Source organism: Rhinichthys klamathensis, unplaced genomic scaffold, assembly GCF_029890125.1.
Source record: "Rhinichthys klamathensis goyatoka isolate OS25496 unplaced genomic scaffold, OSU_Roscu_1.1 h1tg000221l_1, whole genome shotgun sequence".
NCBI classification, from domain to species: Eukaryota; Metazoa; Chordata; class Actinopteri; order Cypriniformes; family Leuciscidae; genus Rhinichthys; species Rhinichthys klamathensis.
Window position 1 is genome coordinate 1,646,480 of NW_026606745.1, and position 15,824 is coordinate 1,662,303.

At 45.2% G+C, this 15,824-nt stretch overlaps 1 protein-coding gene across 1 annotated transcript in view; it reads left to right on the forward strand.

The window, feature by feature from the left end:
- kcnh5a (potassium voltage-gated channel, subfamily H (eag-related), member 5a) overlaps positions 1–15,824 on the forward strand; it is a 136,948-nt gene that overhangs the window by 22,401 nt on the left and 98,723 nt on the right. Inside the window, exons 5-6 of the mRNA XM_056264458.1 lie at positions 4,611–4,726; positions 6,234–6,626. Coding sequence (XP_056120433.1) covers positions 4,611–4,726; positions 6,234–6,626 — 509 coding nt within the window. The remainder of the gene's footprint in view (positions 1–4,610; positions 4,727–6,233; positions 6,627–15,824) is intronic.

The following is a 15,824-nucleotide window of genomic DNA, read 5'->3' on the forward strand; positions in this document are numbered from 1 at the left end:
TCTCACTCAAACCACTGCCTGCTGTTGCTTCTGATTGCTTTTAACATAACTGCTGGTCTAAGATCAGTTTTCACCGTAGCACATTGGCAGTTTGGCAAAAGATCCCTTGTGTATTAGTGTTTGCACTTTGGAGAGCATCATATGTTTCTATTTACAATGTAGACAGCTTTATTGATTATAACGGAACTTCATGAGATCGTGTCATCGCGCCTAAAATGTCAACTAAAAAAGGCTATATATAACCAATTCAGAATTTGAATGCATCTTTTGTATTTCATGCTTGACCAGCAGCCATGTACACTCTGCAAAATTTTGGGAGTGACATTTGCTTAATTCATGTATATTCATGTAATTGTCTCATTTGATTGGGTGGAACAGACTGTCAATCTGAGTGTGCCAGTGCCACCCTGGTCCTTATATAACCTCGCCACTAGTTGGATGTGTTTTACTGTGTGGAGCCTGCTTGGCACAATAGTGCATGCTAGTTTAATGAGATTGACAAGCTGTCACTTTAGGTTGGAGAGTGCTGCTTATGGGCAGAACTGCAGTCAGCCGTGGAGCGTTCCTTGTATATATGTGCATTTATGATTGATGGGCATTGTCAGATCCCACTTTTTCCTCCATTTACTCTCTCTTTTTGCTTTTCTCTCTCTCTCGATCTCTTATAAACCAGTGGCTATTTTCCTTTTCAGCTTGTGCCACTGCTAAACTGAAGCACTTGTCCTTTGACAGTGATCCTAGCCCACACAGGAGCTCTTTAAAGACACACACACACACACACACACACACACACACACACACAGGTAGCCTATATATATATATATATATATATATGGAATTTCCCCTCAGAGACTTGATAGCAGCTGTCACTTTATGGCAGTGCACCTGTGCCCAGCTGAGTCTCTTGTCAATGGGTGTGTACAGAGGGGCATTAAAGTTCAGTGAATATCACTATCTAACAGTACAGATGGATAGCCAATCAGATGGATAAACCCTCCAATGCACACGCAGGTGCAATGAAACCTCTTTGCAGTTATTGACATCTGTGATAGGCAGCATATAGTCATAGTCTAGCTATAGTGCTTGCATCATAATATACCTGCTTTGGCAATTACGGTCACGTGGTATATGAAAATTAAATGTCAATGAAGACAGTGATTTCAGTAGGACTGTGGGCTCAACCAATTACTGCATACCTTCTCCAAGTTTTTTAACCAAAAACACTACTTGCCTGGCCATATGTATCCATATGACTTTTATTCAATATTTATGAATATAGAAAATGATGCATCACAGGTGACTGCACTAACATTCCTTTGACATAGAAGGGCCTCTATTGTGGCCGTGTCGAGAATATGAGCTGCTTATCTCCACACCATACCACAAACTTTATTTAAGCATCTATCAGGCATTCAAATCACCTACAGTGATTACTTTGTAAATGAAGGACTCTTTGCCCTTATCAAAATGTTAATCTATGCCGCTCCTGACCCTTGAATCACTAATAAATATTAACAGCACAATCAGATTATTCATAGCCTGGCACGTCTCTTGAGCTTGTTGTTTGGTAAATATGAGATCTGTTGTTCTAAAGGGGCATTTGTTAAACGTCACACTCCAGGTGTGTATTCAGTGTTGCTTCATGAATAGCTCATGTGCACGTACTGATGAGAGAGTGCAGTAGGTATATACTAAGCCAAAAAATCACCAAAATGCACCAAATCAGTATATTAGAATGATTTCTAAAGGATCATGTGACACTTTGCCATCACAGCCATAAATTTCCTGTTAAAATATATCAAATATTGTAAGCAGTTTAAATTGCAAAAATATTTCCCAATATTACTGCTTCTGCTGAATCAAAAAAAAAAAAAAAAATCAGCTTTGGTGTTCTTGAACTTCCTTCAAGAACATTACAAATCTTACAACCCCACACTTTTGAACTGTAGTATATTATACACATTATCACCTTAAACATTATCATCTTCTATAATATCAGATTATTAATGTTTGTTAATGTTACTAATTAAAAATAATTTAACTAATATGAGGTTGAAGCGAACTGTTCCTTTAAGCCAGATTTTGCCTTCCGCTGTTGTTTTTTAAGGTAAAGAATTACACATTTGTGCATACTGCATAGTTAGTGAAGCTTTTAGTTTTTATTTGCATCACAGGAAGTATTTTGTAATTAGTTGTATAACAGAGATCTTCCCTAGAGCTTCGTTCCATGTGACTTTACCACCCCTGGGGAGTGGATAGAGCTAAAAGCAAGAGTACTGTATGTGTCCATGTATGCTGGGCTCAAAATCCCATTGGAATCGTGTTCCTGTCTGTAAGGCTCTGCTCTGCACTGGTGGTCCAATGAAAAATGCAAAGCATCTGCATAATAAAGCACCATTAGGCGTCAGTGCTCCCAATGAACACTGGGTTATTTTGTGTTGACTGTGTATTTGTCCCTAGAGTTTAAATGATTTGTGAATACATTTAAAACACAGAGTGTGTCCTCTCTCTGGAGACCTCTGACCTATCAGCATGATCACATTGATGGTGACTTACCCAGGGGCACAAACTTCCAATAATGGCAAATAGGGAAGGAAAACGAGGAATGGATATGGGCTCCATGGCAACAGTGAAACCCTTTGAGATTATCAGATGCTTACAGAAAGATCTGGAAGGGTTACCTGGAGAGAATTTTCAGCTCGTCAAATGTATACTTTAGGACCTCGGGATTGACAAGAGCATAAATTGAGAGCTAGCCAGTAGAAGTTGAAGGGAACATAGTTAGCAGCACTCAAAAAGGAAGAAACTGTGTTTATACAGTAGTTAGGTTCAGAGCTATAGATATATAAAAACAATTGCATTCAGAATTAGTTTGTCATGTGTTTCATTACCTTATTTGCTTATATCCTTTAGTGAATTGGGCGGCAAAACAATGCAAATATCATGTGCAAATAAATGCTGCTATCAGTGAGTGTGATTCTAAGTGAAATCTCCCTTTAGTCTGCGTTTCCTTGACTGTTGCATGTCTGCAGTCTAGCAGGGACAGTTTGCCACTCTTCTGCCAGATGTGGTGCATTTGGGGAAACATATGCTCCATTGTAGTTTAGGTCTGATAGTGTTCTATTAGGCTGTGATGGCCAAACCGAGACTTCTCTGAGGCTTTGCCATGTGGCTACTCGGCACATACTACCCAGCGCCGTTTTATCCCCTGTGGAAGGACTATATCTGGAAGACGCCTAAGGTGTCCTGTCCTGTGCAGTGACTCTTTGCTCTAAAGCAGCCAGATGGCCTGAACCATCCATTGTTTTTCTCCTTTTCTTCCTTCTGTCTGTGACATTTTTTCGTCTCTTTCCTTTCCCCCATTTTCTAAACTTTTTTTTTACAACATTGTCACTATGACAATGGTACACTCTAAACACCGTAAAAAACGAAACAATTTCAACAACTTTTCAGCTCAAATAATACACATTCAGTTACATTAAGTGACCTGGGGTTTTGCTTTATTAAAAGAAAAGGAGGGATGAGTCGAAATGACTTTTTGTGGTAAAAAACATTATTCCATAAATGCTTGACTTGTATTGATTGAGTTTAACTTGTAATGAATCCAGAAACTTCTTTTAACTTACATGTAGCCAGTTTGCTCTGACATAAATCCGTTACCCCCTGAATGGGCTTGAACAGACCAGCGTGCTATTTTCATACATCCTACCGATAAGTGCACACGGCTGATTTCCTCTCCTTATCCCTTCACTGAGTTCATTGTTCATGTGGCCGTGTAGAAAGACTTCCCTTCTATGTCCCTGTTGTAATGAGAGAGAGTGGCTGCAAGAGCCCCGATGTGCTCAGACTTTCTCTGGCACTGTATTGTTCTGTTTGTACATTCATGAGATGTGACTTAAATGGGTGAGCCGCACTGTTATTAATGTTTTACTTCTTTTCCCACCTTTTAAAAACGGTCCGTCCGTCGTGAAAGGAAAAAGGGCATGAATGAGATTAGTGGTAAAACATGGCAGTTACATTGGAATACACTTTGTAATCACTTGTTAAAGATCTTCTTGTGCAGTACTCAACTAACTCAACTGACTTTAGGGTTATTGGGGTCAAAAGAAAAAAACTTCCCATCAGTCTTCATTAATGAGAAAGCAATGACTTCAAAAGAGGCTCTCCATCGGATGCAACTTCTCCCTTCATGTCTCCAGCATGTCATGATGCTTTCATTTTAAAGTCATAAAGAAGCGTATGCCTTTGTGAAGATCCCCAAAGGTTCATATCAGTCTCAACGTGAATAGATGAGGAAAGAGTTAGGCTGGTTAAGTTTGTGACATGTTGATGGCATAGACTTTAGAAATGGGATGTGGGTACACAAAATATGGGACTTTATTTGGAAGGAAGGGATGGGGAAGAACAATTTTCACTGATGTCAGCAATTGAAGGAGCCTCAGTGGAAATCAGCATGGGCCATTGCTTTTCGGTTGTGGAGCGTAATGCCAGCAGCGCTACTAGTTGTGTGGAAAAGTGTGATTGAGTAAAGTAAACAGGAAGAAAGGAAGAGAAGAAGCAAAGAAGTGTTACAAGTTGCTGATACACCATTTTGGTGCTCTGTGTGGCAGGATGGACCAAGTTTGCCAGGCTGACCAGGGCATTAACCAATAGCCGGGGGACACTTCAGCAGCTCACGCCTATGAACAAGACTGAGGTCAGCCACAAGCATTCACGACTGGCAGAGGTGAGTGTCACGCAAAAAAAAAAAAAAATTCAACCTGTTGGGGACTTTCCATTTACTTTTATACTGAGTTCATGACATTTTCTGTCCCTTAACAATAAACTTGGCCTTTTTGCATTTTTATATTTTCATTAAAACTGCATTAAGTTTTTTTCCTTGCTTGGACCTTTGAGTGGTCAGGTTTTATGGCTGATTTTCATTACTTTTTGGAGACATCTGGGCCTCACAATGTAGGAAAAACCTGACCCACACACATATAATCTATATGCATGTACAAAAAGGTCAAAAAAATCTTAGTCTTATTTTCTAGATTTTTTTTTTATAAATACAGACATCCTTAATACAAAATCAATTGACTTTATATGGTACGATTTTTTTTGCGCCATTGAGGTTTGAGGTTTAAAGGACAAGTTCGGTATTTTACACTTAAAGCCCTGTTTTAAGATCGTTTCTGATGAAATAGAACGGTTAAGATTGAAATTTGGACACATGCTGCTGGCCCGAGAATTTTCGGTTTCTGTGGTTGGACAAAAACTACGATAAAACCTGTTGGAAAGCATCTTTTGCAGCGATTTTTGTGTGAGCATATCAGTGAACACCGCAGACCACTCGGTGAGTTTCACGTCTTTGTAAACTAAAGTTTAATGCGTTTTATGAAGGATTGTTCCAGTGAACCTATGCAACCATTGTGGAGGTGGTGGGGGTGGGGGTGCAACCACAGAAACCGAAAATTCTCGGGCCAGCAGCATGTGTCCAAATTTCAATCTTAACCGTTCTATTTCATCAGAAACGATCTTAAAACAGGGCTTTAAGTGTAAAATACCGAACTTGTACTTTAAGGCCCGTTCACACCAAGAATAATAACTATAATTATAACTATATTATTAGTGTTTACACCAACAGGCGATAATATTCTGTTTATTGTAGTCATGCACTGCTGTTTGTTGTCTGCCAATTAAATGCTCAAACTCTTTTAAGCTGTGTGATTGACTGATTGGCTGTCAATGTTTTTATTGTTCATCAGCTGGAAAAAAATTCTAAAAGGGATTCCAAAGACATCATTATTCTGTGTCGTTATAGTTGTGGTGTTGATATCACTATTCTCATAACTATTACTTTATAGTAATCTTATAGTGATTGTCATGTCCTTGGTGTGAACAGGCCTTTATGGTTAAATCAGCTAAAAAACTATGCAAATAAATGCATCTTGTTTTAAGGATGTTTGCATTTGTTTACTTCAAAACAAGGCACTAATACTGAGGAAAAAATCCAGGTGGGCCCGCATAGCATGATATAAACCAGCAAAACTGGATGACTTTTTTTTTTTAAGCAAAGCTGGTTGATAAAGGTCGGCTTTAGTCAAGCAGTTAAGAAACCATGTGGTGACACTGGAACATTAAAATTCCATTCAAAACTTATATTGGTGACTAAAAATCTCAACATCTGACCCCTTTTTCATCTCTCTCTCTCTCATTTTTTTATTAACTCATTCAGTTTCTGTCTCATTCAGGCTCTTCAGCTGGGCTCTGACATCCTCCCTCAATACAAGCAAGAGGCTCCTAAAACTCCACCTCACATTATATTGCACTACTGCACCTTTAAGACCACTTGGGACTGGGTCATCCTCATCCTCACCTTCTACACGGCCATCATGGTGCCATATAATGTGTCATTTAAGACCAAACAGAACAACCTGGTGTGGTTGGTACTGGACAGCGTGGTGGATGTCATCTTCCTAGTGGATATTGTGTTGAACTTTCATACAACTTTTGTGGGACCTGGAGGAGAGGTCATATCTGACCCAAAGCTCATACGTATGAACTACTTGAAGACCTGGTTTGTCATAGACCTGCTGTCTTGCCTGCCCTATGACATCATCAATGCCTTTGAAAACGTGGATGAGGTAAGCACATGTTTTCATTAAAGCAATATTAATTGATCATTTAAATACAAATATTAATAATAATAATCACGCACACGCACACACACACACACACACACACACACACACACACACACACACACACACACACACACACACACACACACACACACACACACACATACATATATTCAGTAAGGACATTAAATTGATCAAAAGTGACAGTAAAACTTAAAAAAAAAAAAAAATCAAATCAATGCTGTTCTTTTGAACTTTGCTTTAAAGAATGTTAAAAACAAATGTATCATGGTTTCAACAAAAATATTAAGCAGCACAACTGTTTTCACCATTGATAATAATAAGACATGTTTCTTGAGGACCAAACCAACATATTTGAATGATTTGACAACATTGACATAATTTCGTCATATGTAACGAATCATTCAATCATTCAAAGAAATCATTCATGGAACTGTTAAGGAATCTTTAAGAGTAATCCGAATCGTTACCAGAAAGGTTAAATTCCTTATGATTCCCATAGTGTATACTCTGATTCACACTCGTTTGGAGAGGATGTATGAATTATGTGATTCTGTTTCATCTGCATAGATTTGCTTTTATGTGTTGGTCTCTGCTGTGATAATGACTTAACTAAATACTTTAGCAACTTGAATGATGATTTGACTTTAAGACTTTGAAACAATTTACTCTGTGCATTATGTCTTTCATCCAAATTACTGCCAAACTAAAATCTTTTGTTTACAGTTTATTTGATCAGATGTAACACATCTGATTGTTCTCATATGACCAATTATGGTCAATAATCTTTCATCTTCTTTGCTTTTATTAGCTTTGTTCTCATGTTAATGAAGTATTCCAATCAAGTTTTCTGTGCTCAGCTCTTCTGTGCTCGCATTATAATTGATCCTCCTCCATGTTACTAAAGTTGGTTATTGTTTATCTGTGGTTCTTGTTTGTGGTAATTACTGTTTGCACAGGACTTCTCCAGCATACATTTCCATCTCTTACTGAGAAGAAACAAATGCAGATTTTGTTCTTCTGTCTTTCACTTGCACGAGAGGTGCTGCTGAATGCGTGCTTTTGTGCGTCAGTAATGCTTTATTTTTCTCACCGAATGGGAGAGCTGAAGCTCTGACATGAAAACTATATCCATTATTGCCATCTCTTTCCGTGTCAGTGGCGGCTCACTGTACTGGGCATTAGCCTACCCACCCAGACAGTTCAGTGATAAGTGAGCTGGTTGAATCCTGGAGTCTGAAGATATTTTGTGAAATGCTTTCAGTGATTTATTTTGTTCATATAATTGAATGCTTTGAATGGAATGGAAATATTAAAGGAACACTCCGACTTTTTGGGACTTTAGCCTATTCACCTTATCCCCCAGAGTTAGATAAGTCCATACATACCTTTTTCATCTCCGTGCGTGCTATAAGTCTGTTTGACGCACCCACCGCTAGCCTAGCTTAGCACAAAGACTGAATGTAAATGGTTGCAGCTAGCATACTAATCCAAATAAGTGACAAAATAACGCAAACATTTTCCTATTTACATGTTGTGATTTGTATAGTCACAGTGTACAAAAAACAAAGTCACATGAGACACAGACATATTTTAACCGTATAAATACTGGGAACTATATTCTCTGAAGGCGAACGGCCACGGCTCGTCTCAGGTGCTGCGGTTATCACTCCGCCCAAGCAGTGTTAATTTTGTCAGCAAATTTTGATTTAGTTTTAGTCTTAGTCTTTTGACTAAAATGGCATTTAGTTTTAGTCATATTTTAGTCATCTGAATTGTTTTAGTTTTAGTCTAGTTTTAGTCGACGAAATACAATAACATTTTAGTCGACTAAATCTACAGTAGATTTAGTCGACTAAAATATAATGGGTTTAGTTAAATTGTAATGCGTTAATTTAGAATTTCTCTAAAATTTCCAAACCCATTTACTCCCGGAGAAAACATCTATTAACCTATTAATATGAATGATTTTTAAGTTTGAACATGCAATACAGATACAGATTTAACTGCTGTTACTTAAAAAATATCTTAAAATTAAATAAAACGAATCGGTTACCTAACGTAACCTCGGTTCTCTCTAGAAGAGGGAACGAGTATTGCGTAAGCTAGCTTACGCTGCGGGAAAGATTCATCTTTGCTGAGATATTGAAGCCAAAAAATTATTTCATAATTTTGTATCCATACACAACGCAGTTCCTCTGCGGCAGACCTAGAGCGGGCTAGCTAGCAGCTCATTGGTTCGCTCAGAGAGAACTGCTTAAGCCTATGGGAGAGCGGGGCTGAACCCGCTTCCAATGAGAGGCGCCCGCGCGCTCATTGCGTCATGACCCGCCAGAATGGGCGTGGCCATGGTGTATATAAGGAGCTCTCCCAGGCTTATATGTTGATTTATTTCAGCGTGAAGCGAAACGCTAGTAGCGCAAGCACGGCCGGGAACGCAATACTCGTTCCCTCTTCTAGAGAGAACCGAGGTTACGTTAGGTAACCGATTCGTTCTCTTACGAGAGGTTCTCTCGTATTGCGTAAGCTAGCTTACGCTGCGGGAACACCTGGCCAACGCCGTGCGCGCTACGAATCCACTCATGAAAAAAAACCCAGGGATATACCGGGGGAATTTTTTAACGTGGAGTGAATGTACAAAGAGGCCGCAGAGCGGGCTCATGAAGTGTACACATAAGCATGTATGGGGCCAGCAGAGCGGGCACATGAAGTGTATAAGCATTACAGGAGAGCACAAGGGGCGAACCGGTTGTGAGGGACCTCCAGAAATGCAGCTTCTTAGAGAGCTGTTCGTCAGACAGCTAGTAATTTTGCCTGCAAGGCGGGAACTTCCAAGTTATAAAACCTGACAAAAGTGGACGGGGAGGCCCATCCCGCGGCCACACAAATGTCATGAACGGAAATTCCACAGGACCATGCCCACGATGAGGCCATGCCTCTAGTGGAGTGCGCCCTGATGCCCAGAGGGCAGGGCAGGCATTTAGATGCGTAAGCAGAGGCGATAGCGTCCACTATCCATCTAGACAGTGTCTGTTTTGAGGCGGCCAGACCCTTGGTGCGCCCCCCAAACGACACGAAAAGCTGCTCAGCGCGTCTGAACGCGGCAGCGCGCGTAGTGTACAATCTCAGAGCCCGCACCGGACAAAGGAGATTGGCATCGCGCTCACTATCGGATGAAGGCAGAGCCGATAGGGAGATAATCTGAGCCCTGAACGGGGTACCAATCGCCTTCGGGACATAGCCATGCCTAGGTTTGAGAATGACAATCGAATCATTCGGTCCAAACTCAAGACACGCGGCGCTGGATGAGAGCGCGTGAAGATCCCCAACGCGTTTAACTGAGGACGGAGCCGTCAGGAAAACGGTTTTGAGCGAGAGGTATTTCAGATCCACAGACTCGAGCGGTTCGAACGGGGGTGCTTTCATAGCTTCAAGGACTATAGAAAGATCCCAAACCGGAACCGACGGGGGCCGCGGAGGGTTCATCCTCTTAGCTCCCCTGAGGAAGCGGATGACTAACTCGTCTTTGCCCAATGACTGAGCGCGTCGGGGTTCCGCGAACGCCGCGACGGCTGCCACATAAACCTTGAGAGTGGAGGGGGACCTGCCCTTGTCCAGCATCTCTTGAAGGAAAACAAGCAAAGACGGCACCTCGCACGACCGTGGGTCCAGCTGTTTGTCGGTGCACCATTTTGAGAACACAGACCATTTAGACGCATAGAGCCTTCTCGTGGAAGGTGCTCTAGCCTGTATGATAGTGTTTCTTACTCCCTCTGGCAAATCAACGAATAGTCGTTGATCACCCATGCATGTAGCGCCCAGCGCTGTGGATGGGGGTGCCAGATCGTGCCGCGAGCTTGAGAGAGGAGATCTGCTCTGACTGGGATGGGCCACGGGGCTGTCTGTGACAGCTGCGTGAGCTCCGGAACCCAATTCTGACTCTCCCAACGCGGGGCTATGAGGAGCACCGAGTGGCGTGTGTCCCTGATCCTCTGAATTACCTGTGGTAACAGAGCGATCGGAGGGAATGCATAGAGCGGGCGGCGAGGCCATTCCTGGGCTAGCGCGTCCTCGCTCTTCGAGAAATATATTGGGCAGTGAGCGTTCTCTTCTGACGCGAAGAGGTCTACTTCTGCTCTGCCGAATAGTCGCCACAGTAACTGGACCGTCTGTGAGTTCAGGGACCATTCTCCTGTGGAGATGAGGTTCCTGGACAGTATGTCTGGACCGTCGTTCAGATGGCCCGGCACGTGCGTCGCTCTGAGCGAGAGCAGGCGGCTCTGAGACCAAACTAGAATGCGGTGCGTCAGTAGACAGAGATTTCTGGATCTGACACCGCCCTGACGGTTGAGATAGGAGACCACGGCCATATTGTCCGAACGGATCAGGACGTGGTGTCCCTGGAAGCGCGGGAGAAAGTGCGAGAGCGCGTTCTCGACCGCCAGCATTTCCAGACAGTTTATGTGTAATGGGCTTTCCTGAATCGACCAGTGGCCGAAGGCCGGTGAGCCCTCGCAGACTGCACCCCAACCCGTGTTGGATGCATCTGTCGAGATGACTTTTCGGCAGGAAAAGGTCCCCATCGTGACGCCTAGACGAAACCATTCTGCTACTGTCCATGGCTGCAGCGCCGTGAGACACGTTTGCGTAACCCTGATCAGCTGGCGGCCCGTGTTCCACGCGCGGTGGGGTACACGGCTGTTCAACCAGAACTGAAGCGGGCGCATGTGCAGAAGGCCCAACTGAAGTACAGCGGAGGCTGAGGCCATGTAACCCAGCATCCTCTGAAAAGTTTTCAGAGGCCTGCGGGTGCCCATCTGGAACGAGGCGGCTAGACGCTGAACACTGCGCGCGCGCTGTGTAGACAGGCGAGCCGTCATCGTGACCGAGTCCAAATCTATTCCTAGGAAGGAAATCGATTGACTGGGATGAAGGGAGCTCTTTGTCCAGTTGACAGAGAGGCCCAGCGTTTCCAAATGGTCGAGGAGAACTGCGCGGTGCGACAGAAGCTCCGTCTGTGATTGGGCCAAAATCAGCCAGTCGTCCAGATAATTCAGAATGCGCAGCCCCTGGCTTCGCAGGGGGGCGAGCGCCGTATCCATGCACTTCGTGAATGTACGGGGCGCCAGAGATAAGCCGAACGGGAGAACGGCGTATTGATAAACAAGACCCTCGAAGGCGAAACGTAAGAATGGCCTGTGACGGGGATTTATCTGGATCTGAAAATAGGCGTCTTTCAGGTCTAGAGATATGAACCAGTCCCCCTGGCGCACCTGCGCGAGGAGTTTCCTGGTAGTGAGCATCTTGAACGGTCTCTTCATGAGCGCTTTGTTCAAAGACCTGAGATCTAAGATCGGTCTGAGGCCGCCGTCTTTCTTGGGAACCAGAAAATAACGGCCGTAAAACCCCGACTCGGTCATAGATGGCGGGACTCTCTCTATCGCGCCCTTTTGCAACAGCGTCGCAATTTCTGAGCGGAGCGTGCCGGCGGCCAGCGGGCTGACAGAAGATTCGAGCTGCGCGCGCGCACGAGGCGGGCGGCGGCGAAACTGTAGCAGGTAGCCGTTCTTTATAATGCTTAACACCCACGGGGAAATGCCTGGAATGGCTTCCCACGCTTTGGAGCATGCGGCTAGTGGCCGAATGGCTGTATTGCCCTGATTGCTGCACATAGCGGGCTGGACACAGTGTGTGGGCGCGCTTTGAATGTGTGTGGCAACGGGATTTGCACTCAGAGAGGAGTCTATGGGCCGTGACACAGAGCGAGCAGAGAGGGGACACGTGCACGAGCTCGTGGGCGTGTTTATGTTCTCTGATATTAGAGCGGGCTGTGCCCGTTTCATGTGATGGGGCTCTGATAGAGACACGGGATATGTTATGCTTGTGTGTATGGGTGAACACATGATTGTGGGCACATTTTCTACACAACTGGCAAAATTTCTCTTTTTGAGATTTCTCTGGGTAGCCGTAAAAATGGCTTTTTGTCGCTCGCAAGCGGGCTGGGACACCGGCTTGTTTGTGGCGGTCAACACTACAGCAGTCGGCGAAATAACGGGGACTGGCAGAGGGCGAAGCTTTGACGGCGGTCCGGCCGCAGCGGGAGAGCACCGTCGTTTTCTTGACATTGTTAGGCAGACTTCTGATGATCAGGCTTCAGCGTGATCTTAGGTCGCGGGCCACGGGGGGGCGGCGGTCTGCGGCGGCTGTCAGAGCGAGAGCGAGGGCGAGGGCGGCCGCTCTGACTGCGCTGAGCTGTTTGAGTCTGCGGAGGGGGGCGCTGTGATGGGGCTCTGGCGGAGGGCTCGTGAGAGCGGCCCGCTGAAGAGCTAGCGCGGCGGGGTAGAAACAAGTTCATCGCCTGAGTAGCTTTCTGTACTTCAGAAAAGCGATCGACGATTCCCGTGACGGCAGATCCAAACAGGCCCGTCGGGGAGAGGGGCGCGTTGAGAAACGCGGCGCGCTCAGAATCTCCCATGTCGGCGAGCGTGAGCCATAAGTGTCTCTCAGCAACACAAAGGCTGGCCATGCATTTCCCCAGAGCTTGTGCGGCGGCGTTAGTGGCGCGAAGGGCGAGATCCGTAGCACTTCTCAAATCCGTGACGGCGGGGGGGGGTTTTCTACCGCCTTCGGCCCATTCACGGAGAATATCGCTCTGTAACACTTGGAGGACAGACATAGAGTGAAGCGCAGCGGCGGCCTGACCGGCGGCGGCGTAAGCGCGAGCATGAAAGCTCGAGGTCGCTCTGCAAGCTTACGAAGGAAGCGTGGGTGAAGAACGCCATCTAGCGGAGGGCGGGCAGAGGTGCGTGGCGACCAAGTCCTCGACGGGCGGCATGGCTGCATAGCCTTTCTCGGCGGCTCCGACCACCGAGCGCAGCGAGGCGGATATATCGGAGCGATTTCTAGCCGAGAGCGGTGCATTCCAGGATTTTGTCAGCTCTGCGTGAAGTTCAGGCAGGAATGGAGCGGCCCGGGTGCACGCGGGGGTCGAGCGCCGATGAAAAAAGCTACCGTCCATTCGGTTCGGGGCCTGCTCGGGTGGAGGAGACCACTCGAGACCGAGGCGTTCGACGGCCTGTGAGAGGAGGCGCATCAGCTCCTCTTCTATCCCGGCGCGGGTCCCCGTCGACTCTCTCGCGGATCCGAGAGATGACCAGTCTTCACTGTCAGAAGCGAGCAGTGAACAGGAGTCCTTCTCCTCCGCGGCGTCATCGGAAACAACAGAGCGGCCACTCGGCGGCAACTGAATGTCCGGCAGGGGCGGGGAGGGAGAGCGGGAAGCGGGAGGCGGCGGCGGCGGCCCGCATGTTTCCGCTGGGGGCTCCGGCGGCCTTTGAGAGCGGCGTTTCTTTTTACGCGGCGAGAGAATAGGCGGCGCGGGAGCGGTTTTCACTGCCAGAAGTCGTGCCCGCAGGGACGATAACGGCAGGCTTTCACAGAAGTCGCAACCTCCATCAGCGAGGGCGAGTTCTGCATGCTCGAGTCCCAAGCAGAGAGCGCAGATGACATGGCGGTCTCCGTCCTCGAGACGAGCGCGGCAAGAGCCGCAGGAAAAACGAGACATCTTTAAAAAGACGCTCGGCTCATTTAGATATAGAGAAAAGGATACAATCGTCGGATGGCCTAGCTTGCAGGGCGGCTGAAGGTGGCGAAGACGGCCGGCTTCTTCAGGGTCCTTGAGCTCGCTAGAGGATGCCTTCTTCGACGGCGATGGCTTTTCTCAGGAACAGCAGAAGCGTGCAGCTTGCTGAAGATGAAATGAATCAACATATAAGCCTGGGAGAGCTCCTTATATACACCATGGCCACGCCCATTCTGGCGGGTCATGACGCAATGAGCGCGCGGGCGCCTCTCATTGGAAGCGGGTTCAGCCCCGCTCTCCCATAGGCTTAAGCAGTTCTCTCTGAGCGAACCAATGAGCTGCTAGCTAGCCCGCTCTAGGTCTGCCGCAGAGGAACTGCGTTGTGTATGGATACAAAATTATGAAATAATTTTTTGGCTTCAATATCTCAGCAAAGATGAATCTTTCCCGCAGCGTAAGCTAGCTTACGCAATACGAGAGAACCTCTCGTAAGAGAACCACTTTTCCTAAAGTACAACACAGTCTTCTTTACAATGAATGATATATGCATTCCTTATAACTACTTGCATACATCATTCTTTATTCTTTCAAGCAGACATATTTATTTGTATGAATTCAATATAATTAATCCTTATTAAAGCTATTAACAAACAGTGAATGCTTTTCTCTTTTTCTTTTGTTGCTTGATCAAAATTAAGGACACGGACCGCATTATGTTTATTGCCACTGTCACTTTAAGACGTCGGATCATGTCCAATGACATGCGGATACAATTGCACTGATGCACATCCGATACACTCACAGTTTAAGACATAACCAGCATAGTTTACATGAATACTCTCTAAAACGGACATTTAGACATACTGTTGTGTGTATTTGTCCATTCAGACACGAAAGAGAGCTCAATTCAGTAGCCTACTCGCGCGCTGTAGGTGTATTGTGCATGACTGCACGCTTCGGGTTAGGTGTGTGCGCACAGAAAACCGCACCGAATAGAACTCTTTTTTGCATCGTCACTCTTATTCAGATCTATATGTCTGCTCTACTCATTCTCCCAGACGTTCACATTTTTTTACGTTTTATGACCGCGGGGTAGATCACGTTACAGTAGCCTACAAATGTGCGCATCTATCACACACGCTCAGGACATCAGTTCTGACGGATCGCTTCCCAAATCGTCACTATCTAACATTTTCGTCTAGTTTTTATTCGTTGACGAAAATGTCAATAGAGTTTCGTCATAGTCTTTGTCATTCAAAACTAGGTTTTATTTAGTTATCGTCTCGTTTTCGTCTGTGAAAAAATGTCGTTGACGAATAATTTTCGTCGTTATTTTCGTCAACGAAATTAACACTGCGCCCAAGTAGCAGTGCTTCGCCTTCAGAGAATATAGTTCCCAGTATTTATACGGTTAAAATATGTCTGTGTCTCATGTGACTTTGTTTTTGTACACTCTGTGACTATACAAATCACAACATGTAAATAGGAAAATGTTTGCGTTATTTTGTCACTTATTTGGATTAGTATGCTAGCTGCAACCATTTACATTCAGTCTTTGTGCTAAGCTAGGCTAGCGGTGGGTGCGTCAAACAGACTTA